Source organism: Sapajus apella, unplaced genomic scaffold (genome assembly GCF_009761245.1).
Source record: "Sapajus apella isolate SASKATOON/1434 unplaced genomic scaffold, GSC_monkey_1.0 scaffold44, whole genome shotgun sequence".
NCBI lineage: Eukaryota > Metazoa > Chordata > Mammalia > Primates > Cebidae > Sapajus > Sapajus apella.
Genome location: NW_022436984.1, coordinates 6797809 through 6814281, shown reverse-complemented (window position 1 = coordinate 6814281; position 16473 = coordinate 6797809). Strand labels below are relative to the sequence as shown.

General features: G+C 40.3%; 1 protein-coding gene across 12 annotated transcripts in view; it reads right to left on the bottom strand.

Annotated features, from left to right (window-relative positions):
* The window catches only part of LTBP1 (latent transforming growth factor beta binding protein 1), a 461690-nt gene that overhangs the window by 175985 nt on the left and 269232 nt on the right, over window positions 1-16473 (bottom strand). For all 12 annotated transcript variants that reach the window (XM_032239266.1, XM_032239268.1, XM_032239267.1 and 9 more), the window contains one exon: window positions 2765-2867. In XM_032239266.1, the coding sequence (XP_032095157.1) occupies window positions 2765-2867 (103 nt within the window). The remainder of the gene's footprint in view (window positions 1-2764; window positions 2868-16473) is intronic.

Genomic DNA, 16473 nt, shown 5'->3' with positions numbered 1-16473 from the left:
AAGTGAAAGCAGTCTCTTCAATTTTATACATGAAAGGAGCCCATATATGGATTTATTTTCATCAACACTTAGTTAAAAGTGACAGCAACTTTGTACTTTCACATTCAACTAAGTCATTATCAAGATTAAAATACGGAGCTCACAAACCATAGAAAGTAATGAACTCATCCTAGATAAAAATGATGCAATTCTAGACAAAAATGACAAAAGGTCAAGAGTGGAAGTTAGGGATTAAAAAAAAAAAAAGACAGTAGGAGTCTCTTTACCCTAATGTCTATCACGTTCCTGCTACTTTGGGGTTTGGACAAGAGAGAAAAGAGAAGCAGCTAAGCAGAAGACACACAAAGAATGGGGTAAATGAAAAAGAAACATAAGAAAGACAGAAAAAGTATTTAATATTAGAGAACATAAGCTCAGCCCCAAAACAAAGTTCTAAGAACCTAACTTCCCTCATCCTTAATCCTTAGACCTAACAGTGAAAATATATCATCCTCCTCGATATTCCTGCAGACTGACAGACATAGCAAATGAAGAAAAGGCAGGCTAAAAAAAATAAAGATGGTAATGCCTTTTCAACATTTTAGGTATAGATTCCTGTTTAATGATCATATGACTCAATAGCAAATGAAAGAGCTGGGAATTAAATTCAGGTCCACCTAACTTCAAATGCTAAAATTTTTAAATCATACCAAATGTATCATAGATATCCCTTTGGTCAGTTTGCCAAAATAATTTTAAGCAAACGGATCTTCCAGTGAGGAAGAACCAACACACTCAATCTACTTCCTGGAAATCCACATTGCAAGTGATCATCGAATCAGCTTAGAATATCTACTTGGAACATTCTCTCAGTACTGAAATATCCTTATTTATGTGGTTTATGTTCGTAAATGAAGAATTAATTAATTATAAGGAGCTTTAGTGAGCGTTTCCACAAGTTAGTCTTCTAAAAAATCAGAGTAGTATCAACAAAATAAATAAAATTAGCTTTTTTAGGCATTTAGAAAACCTGCATATTTGTGAGGCAAAGAAGTCCAAATGAAAGACAATTATTTAAAATGAATTGTTACACTGGTAGAGGAACAAATAGTATCAGACAGAGATATGGAACACTAATTTCCAGATGGCAAATTCTAGATTGAACAGAGAGGTTTAAAAGGCAGTTAAGAAAATCAATAAAATCAACAGATATTTAAGAAGAGTAATCAAATATTATTCATTTAAAGCAAATGGGAAATTTCTTGTAGCACAAAAAATAAAAAACTAGAGAAACTTCAGTTATATGAGGTAAAGAAAGATGATTGACAAAAATATCACTTGTTCTCTTGGAAAAAACATGATGAATAAGAGTCAGAACACTCAAATTAAACCAAGTAACCTCTGTCTCTAAAAAGTATTTATGGCCAGGCACAGTAGCTCATGCCTGTAATCTCAGCATTTTGGGAGGCTGAGGCAGGTGGATCACCTGAGGTCAGGAGTTTGAGACCAGCCTGGTCAACATGGTGAAACCCTGCCTCTACTAAAAATACAAAAATTAGCTGGGCGTGTGGCAGATGCACGTAATCCCAGCTACTTGCGAGGCTGAAGCAGGAGAATCACTTGAACGTGGGAGGCAGAGGTTGTAGTGAGTTGAGATTGTGCCATTGCACTCCAGCCTGGTCAACAAAAGTGAAACTGTATCTCAGAAAAAAAAAAAAAAAAGTATTTGGCTGGGCGAGGTGGCTCATGCCTGTAATTCCAGCACTTTGGGAGGCTGAGGCAGGTGGATCATGAGGTCAGGAGATCAAGACTATCCTGTATCCTGGCCGACACGGTGAAAACCCATCTCTACGAAAAATACAGAAATTAGCCGGGCGTGGCAGTGTATCTGTAAGTCCCCAGCTACTCAGGAGGCTGAGGCAGGAGAATTGCCTGAACCCGGGAGGCGGAGGCTGCAGTGAGCTGAGATCATGCCACTACACTCCACCCTGGGCAACAGAGTGAGACTCTGTCTTAAAAAAAAAAAAAAAAGTATTTATTAGAAATCAGAAATCAGTTATTCAGAGTTAATACTACATTGAAAAACTAAAGATGCAAACTATTGCTGGGAAGAGAGTACTAGAAAGACGTAAACCTGATTTATTCAAATCAACATGTTCTGAAAAATACTTTAAAAACAGATCAAAGCCTGTGGGTGTTAATACAGATTAATGTTGCTGAGGTTCGTGACAGCATAAAACTAGTGTCAGCAAAAAAGGGAAAGGATTGTGTCCTAGTGATTATAAATTTCCCTTTTACAAACCAACAACCAATTATTTCTCTATTTTAGCTTTCCTTTTAATGAAATTTGAAAACCAATAACAAAAACTACAATGTAAGTTGTGGATATTAATAAAAATCTCATTTAAGGAATTTAAACCTAGAAATAACAACTGCACTGCCTTTTTATAGGGCTTGAAACATTTATTTACCATTTTAAAGGAGATCTTATTTTCTCTTCCCTTGAGATAAAACATCTATTTTAGCTCATTACCTCTTAAGACTTTTTTCCCCATAAGTAATCCAACTAACCGGGGTAATTAATAACTGTGCTGATTACAAAAGAATTGACATGAAAACTTTTGCAGACTTGCAAATTTTCTGGAAATGCATATTATGGCACTACATTCTAGAATTCGGTAAGAGAGTTCTTTGAAAGTCTAATGTTGCCTCATCATTAAAGGAGTAATCATGAAGAACAGATATGCTACATTAACCTGCAAAGGAGTGAGGAAACATTACTTACATGGTTTCTTTGGGCATTTCTGGCATTTGTTAAAGCCCCAGGAGGTACCCACAGTTCCACAGCAGTCCTCTTGCTTTGAAAGGCCAGGGAGCGCTTTACCACACTGCAATGATTAGGTGTGAAATATGAAGGTTAACCGAGTGCAGGATGCCCAGCCCCAGAGCACTGCTGTACCTCACAGTCACACTATAAACCAGTTCCCTTGTTATCGACACAATTAGAAAGGAAAAAACTATAAAACTTGGAAAGAAAATACCAGGACAGAAATCAATGCAACACGAAAATGAACAAGTACATTTCCAAATGAGAGCACCTCGGTGTTTCTAGTCCTAAGAAAATCTGTCACTGATCAAAGTACTTTGTACAACTTACATTTCCAATGCCTTTTTTTCTTAACAAGACCCTTGTGGTGTATAAGATCAATATACTTTTTGGATTTCAGTTGTTATCTGTCTGTTTAAATCTCTCGTGTGGGTCATCAGGGAACAGAATTCTAAGGGTGTGGCAGGTATGTAAAATGTGAGAAGGTGGCACAAGTCCCACCTACAGGAGCCTTCTGGTCTTCCTATAACCCCAAGGTCTGGGCACGGACAGGACAGAAGAAACAATTGCTGGCTGGGCCAGATCAGCTCTAGCAGAGACGAAGGCTCCAGGCAGCCAAGTGTTCTGACCCAGGGAGGTCAGCCAAGCTAGGAAGGTGCCAGCATGGTTAAGCAAGACCAGCTGGAGCAGGCAGAAAAGCAGGACTTAAAGGCTACTGGTACAATGCTGGCTGTCCAGTGTTAAGACCAGGTAAGACTCCTGGTCAACCACAGGAAGTGAGAAAAAGCTGAGAGGCAGGGCCCTGAAGTTAGACCACCTCAGTGGGGCGAAAGTACCTAAGGAAACAGATCCTGCTCTGTGGACCCATCCAGAGGCCAGCCTGAGAGAGGGGCACCTGGCTCTCCACCCCTACCGTGCAGGCTAAGCCCACAGCCCACATTTTTGTCTTCTGTGCAAACGCAGAGCATCCAAAAGGGTTATTCTGCCTTCCTTGCCTCAACCTCTACAAAAATCCTCCCAACAGTTTCTGGAGTTGTCTTTCCAAAAACAAATCTGATCACATTATTCTACTGATTAAAAACCTTCACTGACTCTCAGTGTCTGAAAACAGCACACTCTAGAATGACCTACAAGCCCTTCCTATTCCGACCTGAAGCAATCTCTTGTCCTCTTCCACCTCTATCCTTCAGACATAGCAAAGGGCTCTTTATTTTCTCAACAAACCATGTCCTTCCAAAAGGAGCATGTCTCCCTGCAACACCCTCTCCTTTTTTCTTTCCCAGGATAAACTTCATTCAACCTGTGAGATGCATTAACAGCGCTGAAGAACCATCCTCTATCTCCTTTATTCCAATGAGTTCCTCCCTCCTCTTTACCCCATAGCACTGTCTATATAGTCTACTGCCCCAGCGATGCATTTTAGTTATACACTTATGTGTCTTATGTTTATATTCCAAGACACAGTACACGTTGCAAAGGCTCAGGAAATGCTGAATAAATGCATGAAGCACGTTGCAAAGGCTCAGGAAATGCTGAATGAATGCATGAAGTAAGGAACAAACAGCCTAGGAAACTAAGAAACAAGCTAGTTGTGGGCCATCCCAGGTGAGCAATGGCTAGGTGAAAACCAATGGAAGTTTAGCATCCACACCCCAGGCTAGTGAGCAGAGTGTGGCGACAGAAGGTCCAAGCAAGTGGCAGTCCTCAGAAGGGCAGCAGGTAGTAGACACCAGTCACCCTGGCAGGCCTTCAGGGGTAGTGTTTCCTTCCTGCCAGGTCCCAGCATGCAGCATTCTGATTGAGGCTCTAAGTGACTACATATCCAAATTATACAACAAGATCAAACCACAGAAGGCCCAGCTAAGTTTTAGTTACATCATAGCTTTGATGTTCTAAGGTTTTATTATTTTAATGATTTCAACAGGATGCTGTGTGCTCTCCAACAGCAGTATACCACAGTGATTAAAAATGTGACTCAGGAGTTAGAGAGGCCTGAGTATGAATTCTGGCTTTAGGACTTCCTACATGCATTATCTTAGTCATTTTCTTATCCGTAACATAGAATACATAACAGTATCTTTCTCATAGGGTCATGAAACGTGAAAGAAAAAAGGCATGTGCAATGCTGAAGGTTATAGCTGAGCACTTACATGTCATTACCATTACCATTATCATTATTATTATAGACAAAAGCTCCCTACTCCAGACATCCCATTTGAGACCCCTAATGTTGGATTCCCCAGGGAGTAGAAGGCGTGTGAGTAGATTGTAAATGGTCCTGTCAATCAAACAGGTTAGTCTAATTGCCCTCTTGAAAGCAGCAGACTCCCTAAGAAATGGCCCTCTGAGACAAAATGATTTTTCCTGATATAAAAGCTGGTGTTAAAGACATTCTGAGTCAAGCAAAAGTAGGTATACCAAAACAATTGCTCTTTTTTTAGATGACACTGAAAAGACATATTTCTGGGGAAGGTACTGTTAAAAGCCCTAGTGTTAAGTCAGTAAAGCCCAAGGCCACTGCATCTCATGAAATGGGGGCAGTGACTCCTGCAGACACGTGGCATGCATTCCTGGAGAGAGATAAGGAAACACTCTCACAAAACCACCCAACTGGATAAACAATGAGTGACGCTGTGTGCCAGACACCAACGCACTGACTCGGGGAAGTCTGTTTGAAGACAGGGTTCTCGGTGAGGTGTTTTACCACGTGCAGTGAGGGAAAGGCCCCGAGGCTGGAACAGCGGCAGGGCCACAGACGAACAGTCTCAGACATGGGGGAAGACTGGTCCAAAAAAACGTGATAAAGAGGTAGGTGGGTAGGTAGTCAGAGAGACGGAGCAACAAACATGCACACGCATGTACACTCAGAGGCAGGAGAAGCGGGGGAGACAGACTCCACATGACAACAAATGGGAAGCTGAGAGAAGACAGGCACGTACTTGGGGCTGGAATCAGGTAGTTTCCATACTTCTTGAGCTTAATCACAAAAGGTGTAACCCTGAAATATGAAGGCCAGAAGGGAGGAAAGAGGAATAATGACCCAGGCCTAACACTGGGAACAAATGATTCTGTAAAAACACAGAGGTCCCCACTGCTGCAACCTGGCTGCCAGAGCGTGCTTCGCACTTATTTCCAGTTTTATAAATCAGTTGCGTTTACGTAAGACACCAGTTCACATCATATGCCAATCATTCTCGTACCGGACCCTTTAGGTTCGTCTCCTAATCAAGCAAAACACTCAACACTTGCTGATTTTATATGCTCAAAATGTTAGTAGCAGTTAAAATCCAATTTTCACCTTGGATTCCTAGACTGTTTTATTTGGTAGGGCAAAAATAAATCATTTTTTTCTCAACTGGGCTTCCAGAAAGGTACAAGGTTTTCATTACATGATTCAGGCCGCTTTATCCCATGGCTTTGTTTTTACAGGTCCACAGCCAAGAGCAGCATAAGCCATCCAAATTGATTAAATAAATCGTAGTGTAGGTGGTACCACAACACTGTGTGTGTCTTAAAATTGGGTCTGCACAGTATAAGAATAAGCTACAAGAAATGAAGTCACAGTTATAACAAGGCTCAAAGTTCTACATATGCCCTTCAGTTATTTAACTATGAAGAGGCCAGAAACTCCATCTGAGAGATCTTTGTGGCCATACTCAGGGTTCTCACCCAAGAGACCACTGAATGCCACAGGGTCTCACCTGGATGTAGGAAATCGCTAGATGAAAAGAAGGTAGAGGAAAGATCTTCTCTCTCCCACACCAAAAGGCCACACTGAAGAGAACCACATGGAATAGGATGAGATCAGCTTTCAGAAAATCCTTGTCTATGATTGCTAGATTCTGCTTTTTGGTGAGACGTAATCAATCACATGGATATAGACACATGTTAACTATATTTTTATGCACATATTGAGGTGATTTTTTACATAAAAACACAAATTGAATTCTTCCTTTGTCAATTATTCACTACATTTACATAGAAAGCCTTATCATTTCAGGATGTGTCTTACGAATAAGCAATCCTGGAAAAATGCGATAAATTTGCAACCTGATATTTAGCTAAGTCAAGTCCAAAACAAAAGTTCTATCCGGTCAAACAAGTTACAGTGCCTCAAAACGCTCATGCAAACTTGAGCTGCAGATTAAGGGGCATTACAACCCTACAACCCCACTACAACCCTGGGCTGCCAGGATTCAGCCCATGCACGACCTAGCTGAAGCCATGCAAGCAGAGAAATGAAAGTTCTGGTGACCAGGTCTTGTGAGGATCAACTGAGGAAAGAAGGAACGGTGAGCCTGTGTGCAGACACGATGGCAGTGTTCGGATACACTGAGCAAGATGAAGCCTGTTAGGTGAAAAAGGTTCAGGGTGAGGATCTCTGATCCAAAATGCTTGGGACTACAGGTATTTTGAATTTCAGTTATTTTCAGATTTTGGAATATTTGTAAATACTTACCCATTGAGCATCCCGAATCCAAAAATGCAAAATCTACAATGTTCCAATGAGCATTTCCTTGGAGTGTCATGCTGATGCTCAAAACATTTTGGATTCTGGAGTGTTTTAGATTTCAGATCGTTGGATTTGGGATGCTTAACTTGTACTGGGAGGACTAAACGCCACAAATCATAGAAAGAGAGGAGTTGACCTCATTAAGTAGAAGATCTTTTCAACAGTTAATGCTCCTAACAATGGAAGATGCTGACTTCACTAGAAGCTGACCACGGAATACCATCTCTCAAGGATGCCCAGGATATGAAGCAAATGACCTTTACGATCTGCAAGGTCTAAGGTTCTGTGATCACTACATTCTGATAGGTTACATTATTCCATCTAGGAAACACAGTTACTACACACCACAGCAAAACTCAAGTGTTTCCACTGCTCTCACATCTGTAACAGGGCTGCATCTGGGCAGATGCCCTCCTAACCACCTCCTACTGTCTTATCTCCTCCTCATTCATTTCCACATCTCCAGAGTTGCTCACCCTGCCTGGGCCTTTCACTACAGGACTTATACAAATAAGGCAAAAGAAAGATAAACAAACAAAGCTATTCCCAGTCCCAATTCACCAGTGTACTGGTCATGATTCCTGGAACACTGAGTGCATGTAAATAACTTTTCGACCCTTCCTATGTCATATCTGTATGAACACTGTGATTCAGATGGCAAGGCTATTCAAGAATCATTACGATTATTCCACAAATATCCATGTTACTGTATTTATAACACAAAATTATTGTAAGTAATAGTGAAAAAAACCTTTAATTTTGAAGCTAGCTGTCAAAAATTTCAGATTGCAGGGAAATGTATGTATCTAAATCTTGGCTTGATTGGGAATACATACCTTTAGACTTTAATCTCATTTTTCAGGTAATACCATAGCACTTCCCTGATATTCAAAGTTGGGCTGTAATCATAGTCACTTTTACATCTGCCTGTCAATGTGAGAGGAAAAATAGTTCCAAACTTATCATTTGGTAAGCAAGGCTTACAATTTTTGTCGATTTAAATCTCACCACTGGAATTGCTTCAGAGATAAATGGTGATTTGAAGAGATTGTGATAGATGTTGGAATATGCTTTCATAAGGTTTTATAAGATTTAATTTTCAGATATAAAAATTGCTGCTCATTCCAAGAGTGTTTGCTGCACTGTGCAGAGACCTGAGGAAGGAGGATCCAGCAGTAGGGGTAAGAAAAGAGTGCTAGACTGGAATCATTAGACTTGGATAAAATCCCAGATACTTCTTACTAGCAGTGGGAAGTCTGGCAGATCATCCAACCTCTCTGAGCCAGTAATCCCAAACCCAGAGGATTGTGAGATTAAATGATGCTTGTCCCAATCACAGATACTGTGACTCCATCAGCCCCTGTGTAGGGATTAGAAAAGGGCCGCTCTAGGATGTAACCTGCACCAGGACATAAGAGTTTGATGAGCAGAGCATAGGCTGGACTCCAGGCCCCAATCATCCTCCTCAACTGTTGTCTGGTATGGGTAAAACCGACAACCAGCATCCAAGAACTGGCCATTTGATAAACTCTCAGGACACATTTATTAACAGACATTTAACTATGAAAAGGGCCACTCCATAAAGACAGCCACATGTCAGGGACCTATTACTTAATCCTACTATTTCAAACACTAAAAAAATGATAAACTGAAATACTCTTGTGAATTACCTTCATCACATGTATATAACTTGTTTTATTATGCTATGAAGGACTACTATACAATGGGGTATAAAATATTTTGAGTTTGAGTCAAGAACATCTTTCAGAGCCAAAGGAGCAAATAAACAGAACTTGAAATGTTAAAGTGATACAGTTTTCAAAAAATACTTCTAGAGATTGCACTGAGGGAAAGCATGAAATAAAATGGAAGTCTGATTCATTCTAACTCTTGCAAGAGTAAGTAGGACTGTGTTTAGGCAAGAACTGAAACAAGGAAGTGACTCAATGGCTCTACTGGGGAGAGAGATTCCAAAGAGATGGAACAGCTCTAGCTAAGCAAGAGACCAACCACCACCTGGGAGAGGAGCCAGTGGGCAATGGGGGAGGGTCAATATGAAGGAACAGGGTGTGGGTGTGCAGTCAGAGCAGAAGCAGAGCTAAACCATGGAGGGTTTTCCAAATTTGAGATTAGACGTACAGTTGGATGTAAAAATCAACCAGGAAACAGGGGAAAGGAAGCATCATAGTTCCTTTTCTCAAAGCAAAAAAGTTTGTATTGCTTCCAGTTAAAGAATTAGCATCTTTGAAACAACGGTAAGTACAGAAAAGACCGATGAGGCGGAGGGAAAGGAGAAAGAGATCAGTGTTTTTAAAAAGGTGAAGTGTTCTATACCCAGTACTTCCCCTGAAATGTAAAAAAGAATTACCAGGATAAAGTATATCATTTACAGGGAGGAAAAGGAAGAAACTATATTGGAGACATGATCAGGAATAATGAAAGGATGAAAAATTGAAATTAGCTGATTAGAGGCCCACTGGCTTTACTTCTCCTCAAACACACAGCAGAAAGGAGTGAAGCTCAGCATGAATAATCTCTTACCTCAACAAATGCTGTGCAGCCACAGTAAAAAGACTTCTAAACACAAAGCAAATCCCCTGACATCTACTTGCCTTGCAGCATTAGCACATTATGAACAGGAAACGGACTTTTCTGCACAAGCACATTCCCCTTGAACTCAGTGAAAAGCAGTCTAAGGATGACCCATAACTGAGTAAATGGCAAGAGGACAGCTTTTGAAAATAGACAAACATTCACATCCTCCCTTTACCAATTACCGCCTCCATCACTATAGCCAAAACTCTCAACTTCTCTCTGCCTATTTTGTCCTCTGTAAGATGGAACTAGAGACATCCATTTTTCATAGAACTCTGGAGTGGGTGGGGACAACACATGTGAGACAGACTCTCCATGAGACAGCCATACAGCCAAGCCCCACTGGGCTCTCGATCAGTATTAGGTCTCTTCCCTCAAGCTCCTCCTTTAAAAACCTGGGCTTAATTGACAAAAGAACGATTAATCTAATAGTTATTTGATATACAATATATACAGATTCAATTTACAGAGATGTACAAAATAAACAAGTAAGTTAGATATAAAAATAAAAGATATTCTTAAGATCTTGCTAAAAATATTCAGGTTTTCTCAAAAGTGCTCTGGCTAATAAAGAAATAGTGAATAAATGCTGTAGAGGGCATGCAATTATGTGGATTTCATTTTAATTCTGCTCAAAAAGCACAACACAGTATCATGGAATTCTAATAATTCAACTTGTAAATATTGATGTTCAAGTGGCAGATGATTTCACTTTGGGGACATCAAGCTCCTTCTCGTCACAGTGCCATATTTTGGTGCCAGAGAACCAAGACCACGAAGCGACAGCAGTGGAGCTCCCTATGCTCCCTTCCACCAAGCATCCAAGGCCCAATCACAAAACACCACACAGCACGCAACTCTCTAAGTCAGGTCCTAGAGAATGTATCAGTCCTTTCAGGTTTAGATAGCCATCAGTTCTTGTGAATCCTCCATTCCTAGAAGAAATGGCCTAAGAGCCAGGGTGCAATAGTAGAAAGACTGGCCAGGTGCAGTGGCTCACACCTGTAATCCTAGCACTTTGGGAGACCCAGGCGGGGAGTAGAGGGGGTCACTTGAGGTCAAGAGTTTGAAACCAGCTTGGCCAACATGGTGAAACCCTGTCTCTACTAAAAATAAAAAAAAAAAAAAAAAAATAGCCAAGCCTGGTAGCAGGCACTTGTAATCCCAGCTACTTGGGAGGCTGAGGCAGGATAATTGCTTGAACCTGGGAGGTGGAGGCTGCAGTGAGCTAAGATCGTGATACTGCACTCTAGCCTGGGAGAGAAAGCAAGACTCCATCTCAAAAAAAAAAAAAAAAAGTAGAAACACTGGACTAGACACTAAAAAGCTTCAGTTTTAGTCCCCACCTTCCACAAACTCAACTGCAAACTGATTTACCTCTCTGGATGTTAGCTGCATCATCAATAAAATTGCAAGGACAGACTAATTGCTAATACTTATTTCAGTGTCCACATTCTATGATTTTATGAAAGCTCCAGGGCAGGGCTGAGGGCAGCCAGGGAGCTAAGAGGCAAGGTTTCCTGTGGCAGGGCAATCCTATGAAGGTCTGTGTTTCTTAGGTGCCCCCTGCCTGCCAGGTTCATACATTAGACTCCATGCTACCACAGCCTGCCTGGTTCTATCCTCACACTGACCAGGACCAACTTTACCAAGGATAGCCATAATAATGGGCTGTCTTTTCCTGACACCACCTCATGCCAGCCCTTTCCTGCTAACCTGTACCCACAAAGAGCATCTCTATCTTCCTGAAAACAGTGATAGCTCTTAAATGGCTCAATTCTAGATTATAATGGGTCACTCTAATGAATTATATAATTATCAATAGGCAAGATCTCAGAAATTATTCACGATGGTCATGGAAATGCAGATCTTGGGTGTACTGAGCTGTGACCAATACAAAGTCACGTAAGAATCCATCAACCCACACTGCACAGGTATGTCCCATAAATTATTCCACCCATGCAGGTGCCATCCTCACCTCCATCCACATTCAGAAGCACACTGCTCTAACATTCAGGCACAAAGCCTTGGGGTATTCTAGTAAACACAAGCTACACCATCAATACTATGAAGCTAGGTGAGGATTGTTAATCCTGTTTTTTTTTGAAATCTTGAACTTCTTTTCATAAGAATCAGAATGAAGTCCCCTATGGGAAAAGTACTGACTGTATGTAACAGGTTGGTTCAATCCACACTTCATCTTTCCTCTTCTTTGTTCCTTTTAAACTGTCTTTTCACTATGATATAAACATATCTCCACTCTGGAAAGGTGACTCTTGCTAATGTTCTGAGCAAAATGGTGTTCTTCTAGGCCCTGAATCAACAATGGGTCCAAATTAAACTAGAAAACCTCATCAACACTCTTAAGTGTTCCAGTACTAGATCATTAAATATGTTTATTTCTATGCATCAATAAGTAAAAAGTTGTAAATCTCTAACCCCTACCGCAAATGCAACTAGAGCGACATATTTGATCACCTTGGTCTAAGGGCTATTGTCATAAAGAGCACTGTATGATGCAGAACTGGCTGGGTAACAGCCATTGTCTCATAAGAAGAGGAAAATGCTTAAATACTTCCAGATTTTCTAAAAGAACTTGTAAAAAAATTTTGCTTTGGCTTGAGCAGAACATTCTTTACAGGCAAGGTTTTTTTCCTTTCTTTCTTTTTTTTTAAGTCCACTCAGCTTTCTTTCATTAGAGTAATTAAAACAGTGTTAGGCATTTGGGGAATCTGATATAACCATAATCCTCTGATATTTCAGGCTATTGATTTTACAAAGTATCTACTGTGACTAAAGCATTAACTGCTAGAAATGTATCCACATCGATTTCTGACAGTGTATTTGTTTAAAACCTGCTGAAGCCAAACCATGGGCTTCAAGGAATTCCAGACAACTAATTTAGTTTATGAAACAGTATTTTAAAAGTTACACTAAGGCAAAAATGGTTTTTAAAGTAACATGTGAAGAAAAAAAAAAAACCTCTTAAGCATGAAACTTATGATTCTACTTGACATATTTTCTAAAGGAGAGATCGAATTTGAGCTGCCTATTTTCTCCACCTCTACAATGATGTGAACACTTCAACAGTCAAGTCTTCTTCCAGGCTGTGTGTTTTGCTCTTCTTAAGTTGCAAAAAGAACTGCAATTTCTTAAGTTGCAAATAGTATTGTCATGATTATATTCTGATATCATAATTCCTGTTAGCCTTTCCCTGGGGCAAAACAACACAAACCATCATAAATCCTAGGACTAAATGGTAGTAGATTGTATTTATTTTAGGTTTGATTACCAGGGTTGTGTCTAAAAAGAAAGACTCATGTTGAGAAAGGGAATTAAGATGTGCATATAGGTGTGATTATTATGACCATAGCAACCTGATCATCCCCAAAATGATGAACATAAATGCCTATCTTCTCCAATGCTTATTTCTACAACCATATTGAGAGCAATCTTCTATATTAAGCTTCATGTCTATAAAGAGACAATGAAAGGAACCAAAAACATTTCAAGCCTCACAGCACTATGTGAAATTGTAATGCATGCCTCATTTGGTTGAGCTTTCAGTTTTTTCTGTGTCTCTTCCAAGTACACAGAACTCAAAACTAATAATTACCTGTGGTTTGGTTGCAAGTCATGTAGAAAAACTAAAAGCCACAAATAACACTAACAGGTTCATTTAGATCCCTGGGTGCAGGGACCATGTCTGTCTTATCCACTGCCCTGATTCTTCTGGCAGAAACATCCATTGTTCCCCAAAAAGCTACTTGTTTCCTCACATTTCCAAGCTCCAAATTATCTGTTGGACTGCCATACCAAAATACCATAGGCTGGGTGGTTTAAACAATAGATTTTGTTTTGTTTTGTTGAGATGGAGTCTCGCTGTGTCACCAGGCTGGAGTGCAGTGGTGTGATCTCAAATCACTGCAACCTCCGCCTCCTGGGTCCAAGCAATTCTCCTGCCTCAGCCTCCCAAATAGCTGGGATTACAGACAAGTGCCACCCCACTCAGCTAATTTTTTTGTATTTTTAGTAGAGACGGAGTTTCACCATGTTGGCCAGGATGGTCTTAATTTCCTGACCTCATGATCTACCTGCATCAGCCTCCCAAAGTGCTGGGATTACAGGCATGAGCCACCGCGCCTGGCGAACAATAGTTTTGTCTTTTTTTTTTTTTTTTTTTTAATTTTCTCACAGTTCTGGAGGCTGGAAACCCAAGGTTATGGTACCAACATGGTGGATTTTGGGTGAGGCCCTCTTCCTGGCTTGTAGGTGGCTGCCAGATGGCTGTGTGCTCGCATGGCCTCTTCTTTGTGCAAGTATGTGGGGAAAGCAATAGAGAGGTCAAGCTCACTGGTGTTGGTTCTAAAGACACTAATCGTATGTCATCAGGGCCCCGCTCTTATGAACTCACTTAACCTTAGTTATGTCCTTTCAGGCTGTGTTTCCAAACAGAGTCACACTGGGGGCTGGGGCTTCAACATACGAATTTGCGGGTGGGAGGCATAATTCCATCCATAGCACTAACAGGTATGGCCATGGGACTGATTCTGAACAGGGGGCACAGGGAAAGGTAACGAGTGTCATCCTTTGCAGAACCTCTCATTCTCTGCTGCAGGAATTAAGGAAGCCATATATTCTGGATAACATGGCAGTAATACGATGGAACCACTATCAACCCAAGTCCCTGAAATATACAGAGCAGAGTCCTCTACTCACCTATCAGATGTCTAATGCACACAAAAAGTAAACTTATGTTAATCTGTTACTGGAGCACAACCTAGACTAACCTAATATATTTACCCACAATTCGTCTGTGCCTAGTTCCGAGATCAATTCATAAGTGAGCCTGCCTTTAGGCGATGGAGGGATGGAGGCAACAAACCACCTTGCCATGTATGTACCTATGCAACAATCCTGCATGATCTGTACATGTACAGTTTTAAAAAATGGGCAAAGGACTTGAATAAACTTCATATATGGCACTTGAAAAAAAAATAAATGCAACTGTATTGATTTCAAAAAAAAAGCACAAGACGGTGAGGAAGAGAAATAAGGCACAAAAGCAACAATAAAGATTTAAGGAACAGAGAGAAACGTAGGTTGAAGGAAGTACTAAAAAGCTTTTCAGAGAAACTGGTTAGAGAGGAGTCTTTCAAGTCAGCTGGATTGGAGAGACCAGTATAGTTATTCATTCACTCTATTTGACATTGCTCTGTCCATTGGCCTGTGCATATGACAGCACCAGTGGTGCCTAAAGATTGCAGAAAACAGCAAAGATGTAGAAATCATCACAGAGGGTTGGAAGGCTAAGACACCTTTGTTTTTTTCTTAGCCAATCCAGTTATTTGAAAAATGAAGAAACTGAGGGCCTGAGATATGGTGTTTGCTAAAATGGAAAGAGAACTATCGTCTTGGAAATATCACGAGCTAGTCCCAATCTCTGGGCCTCAAATTCTACATAAATAAATGGGAGACATAAATATCTACTTTTCCTGTTTATCATGATTGTTCTGAAGGTCAAATAAGCTATCGGTTTTATTAAAATGCACTGTCTTACTAAGAGGCTTGTCCCATGGCCAAGTGTAGTCTTAGCTAAGACACACCTGTAGTCTTAGCTACCTGGGAGCCTGAGGCAGGAGGATCACTTGAGCCTGAGAGTTTGAGGTTGCAGCATGCTATGCTCCTACCACTGCACTCCAGTTTGGGTAACAGAGTGAGACTATGTCTCTTAAAAAAAAAGAAAAAGAAAAAAGAAAGAGGGCTACCTGGAAGCCACAGAACGTTAAGACCATATTCTTTAAAAACTGTGTTAGAGCTTATACATTCAAAACCAGTCTTCTGCAAAGTGGTCATCTTGAAGGCATTGCTCTCTTTGTTTAAAATATTTAGAAATATTCAAAATATTTTGAATCTTATAATTTTCTTGAGGGCTAGAGGCATACTTCAAATATTCTCAATGGTGGCAAGTCTTGTTCAGACATGTCCAAACTGCACAATGGCAGTGTCACTGGAGTAAATGCACAGTCTCATAAAGTGACCTTGTTAAAATAGAACATTCAATTTTATATATAAATTATTTTATTTAAAAAAGAAAAGAAAAGATATAGAAGAGGAGAAAAAAAATGGAAGGATGATAAAGGGAAAAAAAAAGTACTATCATTGTCTCGGAGAAGGTTCAGGCAGAACTTTGCCCTCTTCAATACAAGGCAATGTTGCTTCTCTCACCACAACTTCATGGGGCAGATTTCAAATGACTGATTTTTTTTTTTTTTAGTTAAACCAGTTGATTCCTCCTCATTTTAGCAAATCTCAATTCTGAGGGATAGCACAGAGCCACATCAGACCATCAGAGCCTGGAAATAACCAGCTATAAATCCTGAAACCATTTCTTATCATGTATGGCACCAAAATCAACCATCAATTCAAGCCATTGGCTTTTAAAACCATTTCCAACATGCTCAGAACTGTCTTCTTCAAACACAATGACAAAATCTTATCCCTTTGCCAATATCAGAAGTAGCTCAACAAGCTTCCACTCTGAGGTGTTCCACAATTA